Source organism: Heptranchias perlo, chromosome 36 (assembly GCF_035084215.1).
Source record: "Heptranchias perlo isolate sHepPer1 chromosome 36, sHepPer1.hap1, whole genome shotgun sequence".
In the NCBI taxonomy this organism is placed as follows: Eukaryota; Metazoa; Chordata; class Chondrichthyes; order Hexanchiformes; family Hexanchidae; genus Heptranchias; species Heptranchias perlo.
The window spans coordinates 17,594,970-17,615,123 of record NC_090360.1 but is presented as its reverse complement, the minus strand read 5'-3'; the positions used below and the strand labels follow the sequence as shown (position 1 = coordinate 17,615,123).

The 20,154-nt window shown below is 40.2% G+C and overlaps 1 protein-coding gene across 4 annotated transcripts in view; it reads left to right on the top strand.

Annotated features, from left to right (window-relative positions):
* The window catches only part of LOC137304153 (paladin-like), a 222,148-nt gene that overhangs the window by 164,656 nt on the left and 37,338 nt on the right, over window positions 1-20,154 (top strand). For all 4 annotated transcript variants that reach the window (XM_067972654.1, XM_067972656.1, XM_067972655.1 and 1 more), the window contains exon 19: window positions 5,869-6,024. In XM_067972654.1, coding sequence (XP_067828755.1) covers window positions 5,869-6,024 — 156 coding nt within the window. The remainder of the gene's footprint in view (window positions 1-5,868; window positions 6,025-20,154) is intronic.

The window sequence follows — 20,154 nt, the reverse complement described above, 5'->3', positions numbered from 1 at the left end:
ATTTTGTTGAAAAATTGTACCAGCACAAAGATCGGCTGCCAGATTCTGACTCAAAATGGTGCCAAGCTTGGAGTCTGAGAGAACCTGGTTAAATTAAGTGAAACTTTAAATAAGTCCAGAGTGAATCTCCATTGGGATGGGGTGTTGACGAGGTGAATGGAAAGGAATGCAGTGTATCAAGGAGAGTGCTGCCTGCCTCCCAGCCAGTCTTCCTTCAGAGAATCACCAGAGGTCAGCCTCTACTGCCTGCACTTTGCAGACAGAAGCCAAGTTCTTTTTCCTTCCTTACATTGGATTTTGGGTTGTCTTTGCATTCACTTACACCACTTTATGCAACTGTGTTTCAAAGAAACAAAATACAATAAAACCAGCCAAAATGAAACTTTCCTTTGCACACTAATTACACAATGATTTTTTGTGTTGTATATTGCAAAACACCTTTGCTACACGTTTTGATTGTGTGCTACTTATTGTGCTCCATATTGGACCTGTTAAAAAGTTACGGGATGGGGAGTGGGAAGATTACCTCTGTTATTTACAAGAAAATTGTAAAAGTACATAAAACAATGACATGACTCCATAAAATCTGTAGTTTTGCCAAAAATACCTATTTACAGAATCGAATTTTTTTAGATTTGTTCTTGTGATGTCGGTGAGAGCATTAAGAGTAAACCATGTAGTGTTGGACTGGGGCACGTGCAGGCCAGGATGGGAAGGGTGGCTGGTTCCCTTCCCTGATGGACCAATTGGGTTTTTTGTGAAATTATAAAGGGGAAAGGACTAAAATGTAGTACAGCAAAATATTGTGAAGAGCATGTGCTTGGTATTCTAATTGAAGGATTCCAAAAACTATAAAACAAATGACTGCTAGTACCTAAATTGACCTCTTTCTGTCTTTCATACAGTTTGGTCTTGACCATGTTTAGGGCACAGTCTAGCAGAGATAAGTGCAATCAGGGTTGTGTGAGAGTACCCATAGGATCTGTACCAAGATCACTTCATGGAGTTGCCCTGGCCCATGCTTCCAGTACTATCCATCCATGTGCACTACACGTTTCTCCGGAGCACTTTGCAGAATCTTTACTGAGGGGGGTCTTTGTGCTGAACATGGCTCTGCCAACAATAACTGTAGGTGCCAGCATCAGTAGTGCTTTATCACCCTTAATCGCCCCTGGCAGGGGTAATACTAGCGGTCTGGAGCCACAGCACTCACCAAGAAAAGGTTCCTCAGACACCAAAGAGAAACTGTTTAAAAGCATGTAAAAATATATGCTTGTTAATCATTTGTCTTCTGCCCGCCTTTTTTTGTTAGTGTAATGTTTCTTACTTAAACTCAAATTTAGGATTTAAGGGTGCCAGTGAAGAACCTCATTTTGGAAACCAGTTGAGTTATAACATCGGGAATCAGTGAGGGCAATCTTGGGCAAAATTTTACCCCTTCAGAAAGCCCTGGCTCTTACGGGTTTCTGAATCCTCAAGTATGAGTAGAGATTATTCTCTCCTGTGGACATTCACTTATAATCCTTTGTTGAATGAGCATGTTGTGGAGTACTGAACATATCACAAAGTATGGCAGACTCCCTGAAAACTGTAGTATAATTCACCACCACCAAGCAGCCTAAAGGTACATTTTAATGATATACCAAAGGGCCGATTTTAACCTCCCTCCACCCCCTCTCCGGTAACGATGTGGGCGGGGGATAAGATGGCGGGGGAGTTCACACCGTGTTTCCGTCCCCTCATTTTTACTTGCCTAAATTCAGGCATGAGAAGCCCGCCCGCTCCAGAGGAGAGGGGCCTGATTCAAATGGCAGTGTCGCGTTGCGATCACATCATCGGGGAGCGCACGCCATTTTAACCACGGGCTCAACTAAGACCCAGTCTCCAATACGCCAGTCAAACCTGGCAGCAGCTATGATCCAGGCCACAGGAGGCCGAGGTACGTGACTTTTACATTTTTTAAAAAAGGTTCCTTCTGGGTCAGAAGGAGCTGGAGTACCTTGGGCCTCTTCTGCCCCAGGCTTGCCTCCTCTCCTCTAATCGCCGACTTGCCGACGTCCCCCACCCCCCCAAGACCTGTACTTACTTTGCCAGGGCCCATTTCTGGGCCTCACCCCAATCAATTTTGACTCCTGGTTGCCAGCTGTGATATCATTCCCACCAGCTTCAGGTGAGAGTCAGAGTCGGGGTACGTAAATGAGACCCGGGTGTTAAAATCTCCCAGGCCTCACGGTCCAGTGGGGTGGGGGGGGGAAGGTGGGGGGCAGACGATTTGCTGCCTGCTTCAGCCCTTGCACCCCCAATTCCAGCCCCAAATTAAAATCGGCCTTTATAGCAACAGTTGATAAATCCACCACATTATACTTACCTACTCCATATTTGCATGTATATGGGAGTTATTAGCATAGGTTTAAAGAACTAACCATCAGCTTCAGGATCAGGGCTGCATGCTGTAAGAGGGGAGAAGGGAGATGGATTTTAGCCAGAAGTAGGGTGTATGTGGTTACTCAATCCCATTGTCTGCCTGGCATTAGCTAGTGCCTCAATCTGTAGGGATGTTTTGTGGAGTTTCTGAAAGGTGGCTTATATTGGCTTTAAAGAAGGGGGTCCAGACATCTTGGTACTTTCCCAGTTTTAGACTTTATTTAAACTATAGAATTTCTTAACTGTGAAGTTCATGTACGAATGGCTGACAGGTTCATGCTACAATATGTTGTATTTTTACACAGGCATTAATCCATTTATTTTAAGCTGATTATTATTATTATTATTATTATAATACAAATATTAGAGTCGTGTAGCACAAATATGTTAAGTGTTTGTGTGTGAATGTCACTGGTATATCCTAATATCGATATTCTACCTGGTCAAAACAGCTACAGTGGGTGACCTAAATCATTTTTCTTTTCAAGTGTGTTGAATGCTTGAGAGGTGCTGTGAACAAAACAAGCTAATATTTTTTTTCATTTGTTCATGGGATGTGGGCATCGCTGGCAAAGCCGGCATTCATTGCCCATCCCTAATTGCCCTTGAGAAGGTGGTGGCGAGCCGCCTTCTTGAACCACTGCAGTCCGTGTGGTAAAGGTTCTCCCACATTGCTGATAGGAAGGGAGTTCCAGGATTTTGACCAGGTTTTGTTTTGATAAATGGTGAATCATTGTGACTGCACTCGCTATTGACAATCTCAACCAACCAGAGTCAAAATGACCATGCAAATGACAATTTAGTGTTGTTACAGTTGATGAATTCAGTAATCTACTGCTATTCATTTTGGTCAATGATATATTTGAAACTATATTATAAATTCAGACAACTGTTTCATACATGTAGATGACGCACATTCTTTTAGCGATATGTCGCAGGCTGCTTGTGCCAAACAGACATTTTAACACTTCACGTTGCAGCTGTAAATTATGATCATAGAATGGTTACAGCAGGGAAGGAGGCCAATCGGCCTGTCAAGTCCGTGCCGGCTCTCTGCAAGAGCAATCCAGCTAGTCCCACTCGCCCGCCCTAACTCCGTAGCCCTGCAAATTTTTTCCTTTCAAGTACTTGTTCCTTCCAATTCCATTTTGAAAGGCATGATTGAATCTGCCTCCACCACCCCCTTGGGCAGTGCATTCCAGATCACAATCACTCGCTGTGTATAAAAAAGTTTTTTCTCATGTTACCTTTGGTTCTTTTGCCAATCACCTTAAATCTATGTCCTCTGGTTCTTGACTCTTCCACCAATAGGAACAGTTTCTCTTTTTTTATTACTGTGTCCAGACCGTTAATGATTTTGAACACCTCTATCAAATCTCCTTTCAACCTTCTCTGCTTAAAGGAGAACAACCCCAGCTTCTCCCGTCTATCCATGTAACTGAAATCCCTCATCCCTGGAATCATTCTAGTAAATCCCTTCTGCACCCTCTCTAAGGCCTTCACATCCTTCCTAAAGTGCTGTGCCCAGAACTGGACACAATACTCCAGTTGTGGCCGACCAGTGTTTTATAAAGGTTCATCATAATCTCCATACTTTTGTACTCTATGCCTCTATTTATAAAGCCCAGGATCTTGTATGTTTTCTTAACTGCTTTCTCAACCTGCCCTGCCACCTTCAATGATTTGTGCACATATACCCCCAGATCTCTCTGTTCCTGCACCCCTTTTAGAATTGTACCCTTTAGTTTATATTGCCTCTCCTCGTTCTTCCTACCGAAATATATTACTTCACACTTTTCTGTGTTGAATTTCATCTGCCACGTGTCCGCCCATTCCACCAGCCTGTCTATGTCCTCTTGAAGTCTATCACTATCCTCCTCACTGCTCATTACCCTTCCAAGTTTTGTGCCATCTGCAAATTTTGAAATTGCGCCCTGTACACCCAAGTCCAAGTCATTTATATTATATATATATATGATGTCACCTTAGGAAATGTTGGGATCAGGATGAAGAAATGCATTAAAATGATATGATTAAAAATAAATCTTTCACAGTACTTCACATCAAATTTTGACATTTTCCTCATGTTCGAACTTTATTATTGTGAAAGTTTGCATTGGATTTGAATTGTGACATTGGTGAGTCATTTCTCGGATGCATAAATGATATGTCTCATTCCTCCTGTACCTCACTTTGAGACACTGTGCATACCCGGGAAGGTCACAGCTTTGAACCCCGGTTTGTTCTCCGCTGGGGCAGTGGAAGAGGCAATACACTGGCCTCAGGGGTCCCATGGACAGGGAGAGGTTCAGCTGTGATGTCCCTCCTACAATTCAGAAGGCCGGTGACATTCACCGTCTAGGCTCACATGTGAAGAATGACCAGTTGCTCAAGATATGGGAGGCCATCCAACAACCCTGGGACTATACTCTAGCATCTGTCATCTCTTAGGAGTGAAAGGGACAAAGCTCGAGGGAAAAAATCCTTCAAAACACAATCAAAAACCAACTCTCCCAAAGCTGGAATCACCCTTGAATCAACAGCAATTTTGTTTGTGCCTCTGTGTGAGGTAATGCGAGTCTACATGGGGTACATTTTGTCTAATGAATGTTGGGTTTGTGCCTTTGTCGTTGAATGAACTGAATTAATTTCCGTTCAATACAGTGGGTACTGATTAGATAGTTGAAAAAGGTACAAATGCAATTGCATCACGCAATCCAACATCACCTCATGATACAGGACTTTAGACCCATTGAAGAAATGGCATATAGTCCTACAGTGTTTAAAAAACCACTGTTTTAATGCTTCAATTGTAAACATTGGCTGTGTCTCTTAAATGTCGCCACATTCTTATAAAAGGAGCTGTTCTACGTTTCACATGTGTAAAGCTTTCACCGGGAGCCCATATCATTTTAGTTTCCACACAACAAATCATTCCAATTTTGCACTGCCTGTGAAAAGGGATAAGGCAGCACTGTGTTATGCACAAGAAGGTCAAAAGACTGATATGTTGAGAAATGGAGCAGTGAAACTGCCAGTAGGGCTATGCTCTGAGTTTTATTAATGTACATAGGCTCTCAGTGAATGCCTCAGCAGGCCCAGGCACTGTTTGTCTGCAGCTGTGGCCAGGCAATTCAAGAGATTTTTATTGTGAGAGATGGTCAAGGCTCAAAGTTTGCTGTGTAGTCATTTCTTTCCCATTTCAGTGCATCAGGGTTCCCAGGGTAAATGCTGGAATGCAAGACCCAGGAATATGACTTGAGCAGCAGGGAGGGTCAGGCATTGGTTGATATTGGGGTCACTGAGAAAATGTTTCTAGTATATTTGTTTAATAAACTGTTTCTTCGACATTCTCCCAGGAGACAGTTTGTCAGTGTTATGAACTCAGATGTTTTTGGTTTCTGCTCTGTCCTGAATGCAGCAATTTTGTTTTGGCCATTGCAGATAAAAACAGCTAAATCGGAGAAGGAGATGCAGCTGTTGCGGCTGCGAAGTCTGCAGTACCTGGAACGATATATTTACCTCATCCTCTTCAATACCTACTTACATCTGGAAAAGAAAGATTCCTGGCAAAGACCTTTCAGTGTTTGGATGTATGAGGTAAAAAAAAGCCTGTGACTGTGACGATGTAGTTTTAATCTATTCTTCTTCTTTTAAGAGATAACCTAGGATCTCAAACAGGTAAGCAGTGTGTCCTTGGTAGCTGGCTGTGAGGGTCCAAGAATCCCTGAATGACACGTGATCAATCTCACACTGTACGACCTCAAGATCAATACCCCAGCTATAAAGCTGCCCCATCACTTAGGAGTGAAGCCCATGCAGATGATCAGTGTTTAGATTGGGAGGTAGAGTATCTTTCTAGGATTGGGAGGTGCTGTCATTCAGATCACTACTGAATTCCTGGATGACAATACCTTGAAGGTAATTGAAAAGAACACCTTAGCCGTTCACGGCACTGGGCCTGCTCAAAATATTTCTGTTTGGAAGCAAAGTGACTGTTTTAACAACTATCAATGTGTTCATGGCAGTCAATAGAGGTAATGTCAAAGTTTGCACTAGGGTAAATTTTATGATTTTGTACTCCAGGTGGGAAGCTTTGTCCACAGAGAGCGTGAAATTTGTTGGCATGGCCCCACCACCATCATTTTGCTAGGACTGCACATTTATAAAATTTGTCCTTAGGTTTTTGGGAGCACACCATCAGAAGATGAAGTTATATCAAAGAACCAGCAACTGACAATATAGAGGTCACCACTGTTTGCCTCAGCATGGTGCTAGATACGAAAAATATTTTAGCGGAAGGGTCATAGTTCGTATTTGAACTGAGGGCAGTGTGTATTGTTTGTTTTTAGACCTGACATCTAGACTGTTCCTTTGAGATGAGGTACACTGACAGAAATCTAAGTTAAGAAAAACTGTTACACAGGTAAATAGTTTTGCTTTGCAAATTACAACTAAGTCATAATAAGATTCCAGGATCTAATGGAAAAGGACACAATTAAACAAATAGATAAGAGTTTGTCAGATCCAAAAAATAAGTGACTCGATGAAAAATCAAAGACAATGACCTTAACAAACAAACTTGCAATTATATACTGCCTTTCACATCTTCAGGTTATCACAGCCAATGAAATGCTTTTGAAGTGTAGTCTGTTGCTATGTAGGTAAATGTGGCAGCCAATTTGTGCTTATCAAAGTCCCACAAACAGCAATGAGATAAATGAACAGTAAGTATGTTTTTGGAGGTTTTATTCGAGGGATAAATGTTGACCAGGACACCGGGAGGTTTCCCCTGCACTAATTTGAATAGTGCCAAGGTTTTTTTTCAAGTCCACCTGAACAAGCAGGTGGGGCCTTAAATTAAGGACTCATCCAACCCAAATGAACACCAAAGACCAAGAACAAAAGAGTTTCAAGCCTCAAACCTATGTTCCTCTCAGCACAAACACAACCATACCACAAATCTTAATGTACCCTTCCTGCAAGACACAAAACATGCAACACCTGTACAGAATACATGTAAACATGTATATAAATAAAAACTCAGTTTAGAGTCAATCCAGAGCCCAAACTGTCTTGAGGCAATTTGCCTTATAATTGAATCACCAAATAAATTAGCATCCTAAAATTTCCCCTGTAATTTGCTCCCAATTTCTTCCCTCTTCTCATGATGAGGTGCAGTTCTGCAGGTGCTGACATCACAGTTGAGGCAATCCAATCCACATCTGATATCCACATATGCACACTTTCTAGCAGAGGTCACTGGATGGTGATCATGTGCAGGAATCCTTGTTAATTTCCTTTCACTTCCCCATAGTGAGAAACACCAAGGCACTTTCAACAACCCCGCTCCCCACAATGTACTGACTGTGATCAGCTAACTCAGTATTTCTGCCTCACCTTTAATTCTAAAAGAACCAGGGGTGGCCAACCTGCAGTTCTAGAGCCACCCAAATCCTTGCTATCCAGCTGTTGAAGCCCTGGCCATTTTTCTATTTATACATATTGATTTGCTGCTTTGTCCTGTTCGAATGTTGTGGATCGGGAGGTTTACAAAGAACTGTTTTTAGCACCATTGCCTTATTGGTGGATAAATCCTAAATCAGATCACCATGATCTGCCAATGTTAGCAACTTGAGACACCTGCATGGACTTAAACTTTATATGTTGCACCCAAGGCCCCATGTTACACACTATGTAGTCCATGAAAACAAAAGCTTGGATACCCAGCCATAAACTAATACTGATTTTCTACAGGCAAAGAAAGAAAGAACTTATATTTATATAGCACCTTTCACATCCTCAGGGTGTATTTCAAGGTGCTTCGCAGCCTGTGAGTTACTTTTGAAGCGTAGTCACTTGATTTGTAGGCAAATGTGTGCAGTAAGGTCCCAGAAACAGCAATGAGATGAATCGGTTTTAATGGTGTTGGTTGAGGGATTAATGTTGGCTGCGACACTGGGAGAACTCCCTTCAAAAAAGTGCCATAGAATATTTTATGTTTACCTGAACAGACAGATGGGACCTCGGTTTAAAGTCTCATCGCAAAAGATGGCACCTCCAACAATGCAGCACTCTGTCACTGCACTGAAATGTCACCTTAGATTATGTGCTCAAGTCCTGGAGTGGGGCTTGAATCTATGACCTTCTCAGAAGTTGAGTCAAGTTGACACTTTTGCCCCAGCATATAAACATATATACACAATGAGAAGACCTAATCTTTAGAAAACAAATCTATAACTTCATGCAGAGGTCAACTTTCCTTTTGGTAACCTACTTTGGTCTACCGTAGCACCTTAGCTTACAGCACAGAAGGAGACTATTCTGCCCTTCGTGTCTGTGCCGGCTCTTTGCTAGAGCAATCCAAAACTAATCCCACTATCCTGCTGTCTATGCATTGATAGAACCAAAGAGGTTCATATTACAGAAGGAGGCCATTCAGTCCATCATATCTACGCATCAAAACCTTAACCATACAAAAACTGTAGCTGAAAGGACTTTAGAAATATAAACATTAAGCTCCTTGCCTAGAACGGTATTGTCTTGGAGTTCACTGTCTGGTTTGCTATTACACATGGTTTTACGCCTTCCTGACTTTCACTGAGGTATGGGTCAGTTTGATTCCTACATGTAAAGACCAAGTGATTAAACTTATAATACAAAGCAATGGATTTGGTTACAGATGGAGTTTTTGTAAATCACATTGTTAATCTGATTGTGCATGGAATTAACAATTGCATGTGCGTGCATGTGTGTAGAAGAGACTCGATGAACATGTGTGATGTTTTCTGAGAGACAATGGGATGTGAATTATTGTGATCTGTTCGATTGTGTGAGGTGCACATCTGAGAATTTCAGACCTTTTCCAGTGTCTCTCTGAGGTGCAATTCTCTCTGTCGCTAATTTTGGAGAAAAAGCTGGCATATACAAAGAGGGATTGTTCATTATATACTCTGTCTTTTTTGGTAAAATTGTTGATAGGGGTGTCACGCCTCACATGAGGCTCACTAACAACCATGACTTCCTTTTCAAACCTAGCTTTTGATCGCCTTTCCTATCTCTTCTGTTAATGCTCCATGCCTGGCCACTTCTGAAGTGCCTGGGGACGTTTTAACGTGTTAAAGCTGCTAAATTAATGTCTGCTCTTTGGACTTAAAAATTCTGTAGTCAAAGACAACACTTAGAAAATATCCATACATGTAAATAATTTGACTTAAATTAGCTCACTTTAATATCACGGCAACACCTTTAATCTAAGCTTCCCCCTCCACCCAGACATTGCAATGAACTCAGCAGGCACTTTTTATCACTGCTACCATTTCAGATATATCCATGACAGTAATGTCATTCACCACCTCTGTACACATTGCTGAATTGATATAAAAACAAAAAAACACTGGAAATATGCAGCAGCTCAGTTAGTATCTGTAGAAAGAATCGATGCACTTATAATCAGTTCTCCACTGTAATTGTGCCACAACTACAGAGAATGCACAGTAATGTGTAACAAATCAATTTTAATCTCTATCTAGTCGGGCTTGAGGTCATACATGGATCTATCCCTATCGAGATCTTTCAACTACAATAAGTTTCCTTTTGTTTTATTTCATCTATGGTGTGTTTCAAAAGTTATTCCTATAATATCTAGAACACTATTAAAAGGCAGAAGCTGTGAATAAAAATTCTGTTCTTAGGGATGCTGTTGCAGGAGGGACCAGAGAGCAAGTAGTATAATTGGATACTATGATTTGTCCACCTTCTGAGATTTTAATAGTTACTGCTCCCAAAGAGTACGCAGTGACTGAAATGAGTATTCCTTTAGTTGAGAGTAATGGCTGAATTTGAATGACACTGCTGTTTCCCATGAGATGTTGTAGAGGAAACCATCTTTCATTGAAAAACTTTCTGGCAGGAAGGTAGAGAGTGAAAAAAATGGTTCAGTAGATACTGGCAAACTGCACGGTGTTTTTTTAAGGTTGTGCAAGCTGTGAGCCACTGGCAGAGTCATCCTGCAACAATGTTTAGTTTGTGAAAAATCTGTGCAAGTTTGGCTTCAGTTTCTACAGGATGTTTTACATTACATGCAAGGTAAAATGCAAGCCTTTTCTTGGTACTCAAAAGGCTTGAGTACTTTTGTGATACTTCCTTTCATTTCACACCCATAAATTAATAAAGCTAAAATAATTCAAAAGACAACATTTGCACAATGCGCCTTCTGTGTAGGTGTGCTGTCATTTGGTTTGGCACAGGATTTGCCCTATGAAAATATAACACTACACAATGTATAGTTCAACAGGACACTATAGCAGATGTATCATTTGGCTGATTTAATTGATGATGTCCATTTGTTGTTAATATCAACCAGAGTACAGTGATGGGTCTGATATAAGAGGAACGTCTATTTTTATAATTTTAAAGGAAATCCAAATTTGTGATGACAAGTTGTTACAAAATAAGTGTGCGAAGTTTGTTGTATCTCATGGTCCATGAATTTGCTCTGATTTCTATGAGAATTGCTAATGTTGACCAAACCTGCACTGTGGAATGTCCTGTCTATCCTCATTGCTACATCTGACTGAGACAGCAGTGGAAAGGGGCGAGTGGGAGGGGGGGGGGGGGGGTGGGGGGTGGGGGGCGGGAAGAGAGAGAGAGAGAGAGAGAAGTTGCAACCTCTCCCTGGTGCTGATGTCACATAGCAACATCTGGGCTAAACTACAAAATTGCAAAAAACAGCTGTAAGTGATTTTTAAAAAAACATTTGGAATGGGATTTCAATCCAGATTGGGTTTGTAAAGAGCTTTGATGGTTTTAAATACATAACGTTAATATAATCAGTAATCTAAGGGGATTGGGTGGTGTAGTAGGTTTGCACACTGCCCTTTCATCTTTTGAGTCCTGGGTTTGAATTGAGCTCAGATCAATCAGATAAAAAATCTTTCATCTCTGCTGACTGCAGGGATATTCCGTGAAATTACTTTGGACAATTTCAGCCTAGTTTATGGTAGTAGTAAACTGACCATAATTCAACTAGTTATACTATAATGCAGGGAAGTCAACATTTCCACAGAGTGGCTCTGGTTCTTTGATGCTTTAGGAATACAGGGAAATAAATGCAGCAAAGTGTCCTCCTGAACAAAACAATGGTGATTTGAGAACTTACTTTGCCCCTTGGTACCTACTGTTTCTTTGGCATTGAAAGATGCCAGTAAATTAGAATGGAATAAGAAACATCCATTTGACCCATTAAGCCCACATACACAGAGCAGGTCAACTTGTTTGGCACCAGGGCATGATACCCACGTTCTCCTCACTGAACAGCACCTGATTATCTAATATAATTCGCTGAAAACAGTTGGTACTCGATGAATCATTGATAAACGCTTCGTAAATTCTGAGAATTACCTCTCTTTTTGTAGGCCTAGTATATCTATACAACCAACCGCTACTTTTGCAATAGGCCAAACAATGAAACCAGCCCTAATTTAACACACGAGCACCTGCCCCACTGCAGAGTGATGTGAAGATTCACTGAGAAATTGGAGACTTCAACGCCCAGTGTTATGTTTTTGTGAATGGAGTTGTGATCGGTGCGAAAATACCAGATACAGTAATGTACAGGCAGGAAATAAACTGATGCACAAAAATAGCCACAGAAACACTCAGAATACAAAGTGCACTGAAATGCAGTGAACACCAAAAGCTCCATCAGAAGTGATCAGTATGGGCTGTACCCCACCGTGAAGTGTCATATAGAGATAGATGAATACTGCTTATGTACCTGATCCTCTTGATTGTTAATGAAGATGATGAATATTTGAGGGTTAAGCACAGATTCTTGTGAATATCCATTAGCCTTTGCTTTTCAATATGATCCAGTTCCCTCAGTTGCCACACATTATTTGCTTTTATTGTGGAACCAATTATCAATTCACATATCAAATACTCCTTTTAAAGGATGAGGCATTGCCTTCGTTAATCACTCTTGTGCTCTATTTAGCCAAATACCTTTTGAAATACCTGTTTAATCACAACCTACTATTTGAGCCATTTTCATGAAGAAGTCCAATAAATTAGCACTCCTTAATATCTCAAGCACTATTCTCAGTTTTTGGAAACAATACTCTCTTAAGAAAGCTTATGTGAGTAAAGGCTGATTCCCGATTAGCGAGGATTTTATTTTATTAGGGCTACAGACCCATGATTTCCTGACCAGTTGATTGTATTGAGCTCTGCTCCTCACCAAGAGAATCACAAATATTAAGCACTGCCCCCAGTATACGTCCAAGGTGACTTAATATTTTCTTAATTATAACAAAATGCCAGTTGTAGGACTTCTCTGTGGTAGTAAAGTTGATGTCCTGGGATGACATAGACTTAGGGCATCTCATTCCACTGAGTGTACGTTCATCATCTTTATAAGACCAGTTTACTCTTAAACTAAAATGTTTGATTTTAATTTCCTGAGATGTCCCTATTTTCCCATATTTATCTCTAATTCTAATTTTAAAAAATATTCAAACATTCTTTGTATTAGACCGTTTTCATCTGTTGCCAGTCCTTAATCTTGCGAACCGCCATTGTATTTCCCTTGTACCTCTCTAGCCCCCATTATCACTTCGACCTTGGTCAAGACAGTAATCTCTTAGTATCATAGTATGTTGCAGCACAGAAGGAGGCCATTCAGCCTGTCATGCCTGTGCCGGCTCTTTAAAAGAGCTATCCAATTAGCTCCACTCCCCTGCTCTTTCCCCATAACCCTACATGTTTTTTCCCTTCACTGGAATAGATTTTAGCTTCAGATCTTTGGTTAAAAAGAAATTCCATTTCTCATCTGTTTTTCTGCCTTTTAGCAAAGTTTTCCAGAAGATTTTCCTGAACTCTAGTCTCATCTCAAAATTCTACTCTTGTTAAAGTCCGGCATTAAATTTATTTTTCCTCCCCATGTTTGGCACTTGCCCTAATAATATGTTGAATCTGAATCTGATTCTCAAAAGTTACATGCTTTCCTGCCACAAAGCTGCTTTGTTATTGGTAGCTTGTTGCTGAACACCAGACATAATACAACATCAACTTTGCAAATTTGATTTGCGTGTAGTGACCAAATGCCTTCTCTGATTGCTTCATTTATCTGTTTTGTTCCTTTGCTCTACACTCCCCATTCCTTTCCTATAGTTGCTGACCTGCAGTCCATTTATTTAAGGTCATTGACTCTTTTTCCAGCAATCTCCATTATGTGTCCATTTTCATGGCAGCCAGCTCAGTGTGGCAATTAGTAGTTTGCTACTCTTGGCCTCTTACCTATTCTAACTTGAACTCAGGTTAAGCTTTTAACAAATATTTTCTTCCCTTCTTCTCACTATCACACACCCAATGAGGTACAGGCAGACAGTCAGCTCCAGCCCATCTTCAGTGCTCTTCTGATTATGTTTTTGGAGGAGAGGGCGCCCAGGGTTACTCTTTGCTTAAATATTCTTCCCTCCCTCTGGGGAAATACCTGGCCTCTCCCTATATGCACACTCATACATGTCTAATGTGCCTCTGGTGCTTCTCGGTAACTGCGCGACTGAAATCAGGCACTAACCCTGTACAAAATCTGAGTCCAACCTTTTTGACGCAGAACGTATTGAAGTCCACTATGCAGAACCACCCAACGCAAATTGATTTGGATTATATAACCACTAAAGGTACAGTTATACTGCCATTTTTGAATCATTATAGAATAGTTTTGGGTACACAAAACCACAGAAGGAACGGTGTAATTCAGGAGACTGTCCAGTGCACTAAAATCATGAGGTACAGACTCCATCCAGGAGGCTCTCTCTCACCGAGTGCAGTATAACCCCAGCCTCAGTTGATTATCATATCATCTTTAACTGGTAATGCAATTCATCGTTTCACTTTTAATAGGTCTGTACCTTTTAAACACACTTCATTTCTTAAATATACTGTTTGCCAATCCTCTGGTTTTAGCATTACCGGTAGTGCAAAAAGTTGTTGAAGTACTGTTCAATAAGGGCATAGAGAACCACACTAGAAAAGATAGACATTTGTTCTTACACTTATGGGTAACTTACTTAACTCAGAAGTGCTCCATTGAGCCTAAAACACCTTGGGCATTGGCTGTTGCTGAGATCCAAATAGTTCCAAAGTGGGAGGGGGGAGTGGGCATTAATGCTCTCTGCTCCTCTTCTGTGCTTTTAATGTTGCATATGTGATTTCAGTGGGATCTTTCTATTATCTTGGTGTTATTAACACTGGGAATTGTAACTGTATTTGAAAGTTTTCCAGTTGTCTTTCTCTTATTTGCTGCTTACTAATTATCCCATGATCCTTGATTAATGCACATGGAGAATACAAACTGCTAGTATTTCCACCATCGGCAAATTCATTTCATGTAATTTATTTTTTAGGCACCACTATTCAATCTACCCGTTGAAAGTGTCAGTAATTTTGCTAATTCTGCCCGTTTTGCCTGCCAGCACCGTAAGGAATCCAGATGCCACCAATTTTTTTTAAAAAGAAAGACTTACATTTATATAGCGCTTTTCACAACCTCAGGATGTCCCAAAGTGCTTTACAACCAATTAAGTATTTTTGAAGTGTAATCACTGTTGTAATGTAGGAAATGTGGCAGCCAATTTGTGCACAGCAAGCTCCCACAAACAGCAATGTGATAATGACCAGATTATCTGTTTTTAGTGATGTTGGTTGAGGAATAAATATTGGCCAGGACACCGGAGAGAATTCCCCTGCTTTTCTTTGAAATAGCGCCGTGGGATCTTTTACATTCACCTGAGAGGACACACGGGGCCCTCTCAGTTTAACATCTCATCTGAAAGGTGGCACCTCCAACAATGCACTGGAGTGTCAGCCTAGATTTTGTGCTCAAGTCACTGGAGTGGGTCTATGAACCCACGACCTTCTGACTCAGAAACAAGAGTGCTACCAACTGAGCCATGGCTGACGATTTTGAACCTTTACTCTCAAATTCCACACAATGTTTCTATTTCTTAACCTTAATATTTCCAAAAGGCCAATGATGTTTGTGCCCCTGTGTGAAATACAACCAAGGGCACGCTTCATTCATCTTCTAATACTTTATTCACTGAAAGTAAGCATTGAGCCAGGCTAGACAACCAAACACATCTGAATTTATCTAAATGGGTTGAAACGAATCCAAGTGCACCAACTTAGAGGGAGCAACTGTTCCCCCAGGGTTAAGATGGTCAATCTGAGACGGTTACCTTTTCTTTGCTCGGAGAGCATGGGCTTTTTACTAGAACTTGACAGTCAGCTACAAATGTTTGACTACATTTGTAGTAAAGTTACTTGCTTTTTTTAATTCATTCTTGGGATGTGAGTATAAATGGCAAGGCCAGCATTTATTGCCCATCCCTAGTTGCCCAAATTGAGTGGCTTCAGAGGGCAGTCAAGAGTCAACCAGGTTGGTGTGGGACTGGAGTTACATATAGGCCAAACCAGGTAAAGATGATAGGTTTCTTTCCCTAAAGGATATTAGTGAACCAGTTGGGTTTTTATGACAAAATGGTCATTTTTCATGGTCACTTTTACAGTTACCAGCTTTTTATTATTTCCAGATTTTATTTTATGCTGAATTCAAATTCTCAAACTGTTGCAGTGGGATTTGAACCCATGTTAATCTAGATTATTAGTCCAGGTCTCTAGATTACTATTTGAGTAACATAACCACTATGCTACTGTAACCCCTTCAAAATTTCCCATATTCTAGGTTTTTCAGGCGAGAAGCGGGTGGTGGGCAGTTGATAGTCTCCACCGTGAGGTGTGCCTTGGTTCTGCTCCCCCAATGTTTCACACAAGTTTGTGGCTGTGAATGAGTCAAATTCCAATCTTTTCCATGATATTTAGATTCTTCTCCTTGCTTCCTATTTTTTTAAAGATCACAAGACTATTATGGATGGGGAGGTCTATCAATCCCATCTTAATTCATCCATCCATAAACACCCTGCAGTCCCCCTCATTGCAGCATCCAATTGATTTTTAAATGATTCCAGGGTTTTTGCCTTCACTACTCTGTCCAGGATTCCATTCCATGTGCTGATCACTCTTTCCGAAAACAACTTTGGTTTGGTTTTGGAAAATCTAAACTTTGCATACTGAATATAATCTTCCAATTCGCTTGTCCCTGTCACTGATGCAGGAATTTTAACTTTAATTGGAAAGGCAATTTCATCGGATGTCTTGCATAAAGAAGATATATTTTAATAAACTAAATAAGTAAAGCATCCAAAACTGAAATAGATTTATTAAAATATCCTTATTCCCATGGAAATGGCAGAAAGGTTTTGTAAGCTGTACTTTACACATGTTGCACAATTTTGGTATTTCATTAAAATAAGTATTTGTAAATTTAGTTCAAATAGACCAATGAATAGGATCTACAGGAATGCAGTCAATGTTGCATAAAGCTGAAACCAGTTCATAAATGATATAGATATTGTAGTTTGTTTGTTTGTGAGATGTGTTTAACTGTCTGGGTTTTTCTGCGCTCTGATCCGTAACTGCAGTTTCAAAAGGTTTTCAGCTGGAATTTACAAGCTTATTCCGCTTCTTTTGTCACTGCTTGTTTCACATGTTAACCTTAATGAAGTCTGGGTTTCTTGTTTTCGTTGTTGCATTAATCGCTATTTGTGGTTTGGTCAGCTGTACTCGTATAGCAAAGACTGGAATTTATGCACATTCTTTACAAATTACTGTCCAGCTGTCAAGTCCCCCACCAACCCCAGATGTTCAAACTTGACACTAACTTTGTGTCTATTATTGTAATAATACATCCTATCAACTCATTTTTCGTGAGTTGGAAACATTTCTTTCACATTAGAAGCTTAATTCTACATTTTTTTTAAAGTAGCAATTTAAAATGCAGGAATGATGGCTTTCATAAAGATAGGCATCTAGCAAGACTTCTACTGGATTTTAGTTTACCAGGTAGCATTATATTCAGGAGGAGAGTTCAAATGCCAATAGGATGAAGCCTGGATGAGGACCATTTTGCCAAGCCTTGAGAGTTTGTAGTAATAATGCTTTATTGTGGCAGGTCGTATTCTAATCCAATATTCTTGGAAATTATGGAGAAATATAAGTCTCCAGTTTGCCTTGTTCTATACTGCTTACTTCTTATTGCAATTATGTTTCTAAGACTGTTCTCTTCAGTCTTGCATCTAATTATTTTGGGGCACTGTTGTACAGGCACTGGATTGAATCTGATACCTGCTTAGAATAGTGCTGAGCTGGCAGAACTAGTCAGCAAAAAGGGGAGGTCTAAATTTTAATGTTAGAGCTGACTAGTTAGTTGGCTCTCTAATGGTACAAATGAAGTTCTGCTGTAGCTGGTTTTAGGTTAAGAAATCAAAAGCAAGGGGTAATGTTAAACTGGTACAAGACCTTAGTTAGGCTGCACTTATTGTGTACAAGTTTGGACATTCCATTATAGGAAGAATATAAAAGCAGTGGAAAAGGTTCAGCATAGATTCACTATGATGTTACTAAGGATGAGGGGTTACAGTTATGAAGAGAGGTTAGGGCTTTTTCAACTAAAGATGAGAAGAGAAAGTGGTGACTTGATAGAGGTCTTCAAGAAGTGTCTCAATAAGGTAAATAGTGATAAATTGTTTTTACTGGTCAAGGACTGTGATGAGAGGACACAAATTTAAGATAATTACAAAAAGAATTAAAGCGGAGTTTAGCAAAATATAATTACATTGAGAGCGGTTCAAGTGTGGAATTTGCTGCTACAAACTGTTATTGAAGCAGAGTCCATGACTGTTTAAAAGATTAGATAATCACTTAAAAAAAAGGAATATTTGAGTGGGATTTGACTGGGTTGCTCATGATGGGCCGAATGGTTTGTTTCTGTGCTGTAACATTCTATGGTTTTACGAAGCAGGAGAGACTACCTCAATGATGTGGTCTCATACTGTTCAATGAAACGCTGTTATTTTGGTGACTTTGTAGCTGAGAACTGCATATCACACATTGTGTGTATAATATAATTGCCCTATTGGTACTTGTACATTTATTTATCTGCATATTAACCTTTTAGAGATATATTAAACCATGTACAGTATTGAGTATTAGAAGTCATGTGAGGATAGTTAGGATAATTTAAATGCATGAACGCCTGTGGTCATTTCAAATCCAGTATAATGTGCAAACCGAGGCTCATTACTTACAGCTCTCCAATGACGAGGCATACATTACAACCACAAACAGAAAGGCCACTACTGTATTAATAATTATGTACAGATCAAATACTAATACAAGATTTCTGCAAGGTGGATGGGATTAAGTTACTACACTCATAACTATCAATGTAAAGGCATCCTAAGAGGGAATACCAGATCATAGATATCTATTTACTTCTTCCTAATGCCAGATTTATTTGTTCCTGGCATCTTTACCCACTTGTCCTTTGTGCAAATCCATTTTAGCACTGGAGGTGGCAGTAGTTAGAATACTTCTGAGACCTGGGTTTGGAATAATTCCAAATTAATTGAATTTGAGCAACCTTAGCCGAGCTCCTTCCAGGCATGACTACGCAGCCCAAAACTAGCAATAATTGATCATGAAGTGACACAAAATTGTTAGTTTCACTCTCGGAGGCCACAAGAGTTGAGGTAGGAAACGAAAATATCACAGCGGTGCATTAGGGAGTTACGGTTTACTGATGAAGCAGTGTAGAGAGAGTTTCACACTGGGCCTGATCATTGGACACCTGGCCTCAAGGTGTCTAGTACTGATTATTATTTTCTTGATGAGTTCAAAATTTACTTCTTCCCCTGAAAAAAATCATAAGGCTAAGGTTTTTGGCTATGTCAATGCCACAGTTCATCACAGTAAATCCAGTTTTTGATTCTTTGTAATTGCCATCACTAAGGAAGAAATGAAATGGGATTCAGCAACATCTTCCCAAAAAACAAAATTGTGCCCATAGTACGAAGACAAAGGAAGACTAGAAAAGTAGACATTGAAGGTGAGGAGCTGGGAAGTCGTAGGTCTGACAAAGAGGTGAAGAGATACATTGTAGCTGGGAGCAGTATATGGAAAATGTTCTAGGGGAGGAGAGATATATTATGGGATGTGAATAAGAGTGCATGAGGCTGGTGTCCAGTTGAAGCTTCTGTATGGTGATGAAGGCTTAGATGCCAATAAAAGCATGGAAGCAGAAGCTGGTTGCTTTTGGAACACACTGTGTAAGGAGGATGTTGGGTATTACCTAGCAGGACGGAGTAGCCTGTGTGCAGTAGCAGAAAACAATTTGGTGATAAAATGACAATATGTGTGCCATGTAGTTTGTGTATGCACAGTGTTCGCAAATTCTAGAAACCAGCTGTTAAATTGGCAGATTTTGTTTATGTCATTTGTCGTCAGCTTTTCTCATGTATACCTCAGAGGGATAATGACATGAATCTGCCCTCCTGATATGGACCTTTGACTGCCAAGATTGCACACTGGGAACTTGAGTGTGTTATGGATGAATAATCGGGGTTGCACGCCCAAATTCCAGAGACATGCTCATGGCATGCAAAGCTCCACGCCTGGTTGCAAATTCATAAAATTACCCCTCAGATCTCTGGAAGTTTAAGAAACAGTTGAGGTTTTCTTAAGTAAATTCATTGGTTAATTAAGAAACTGAAAGCTCTGACTTCATGTTGTTGAAAGATAACTTTAACAGACTGAAACTTCAGAGTT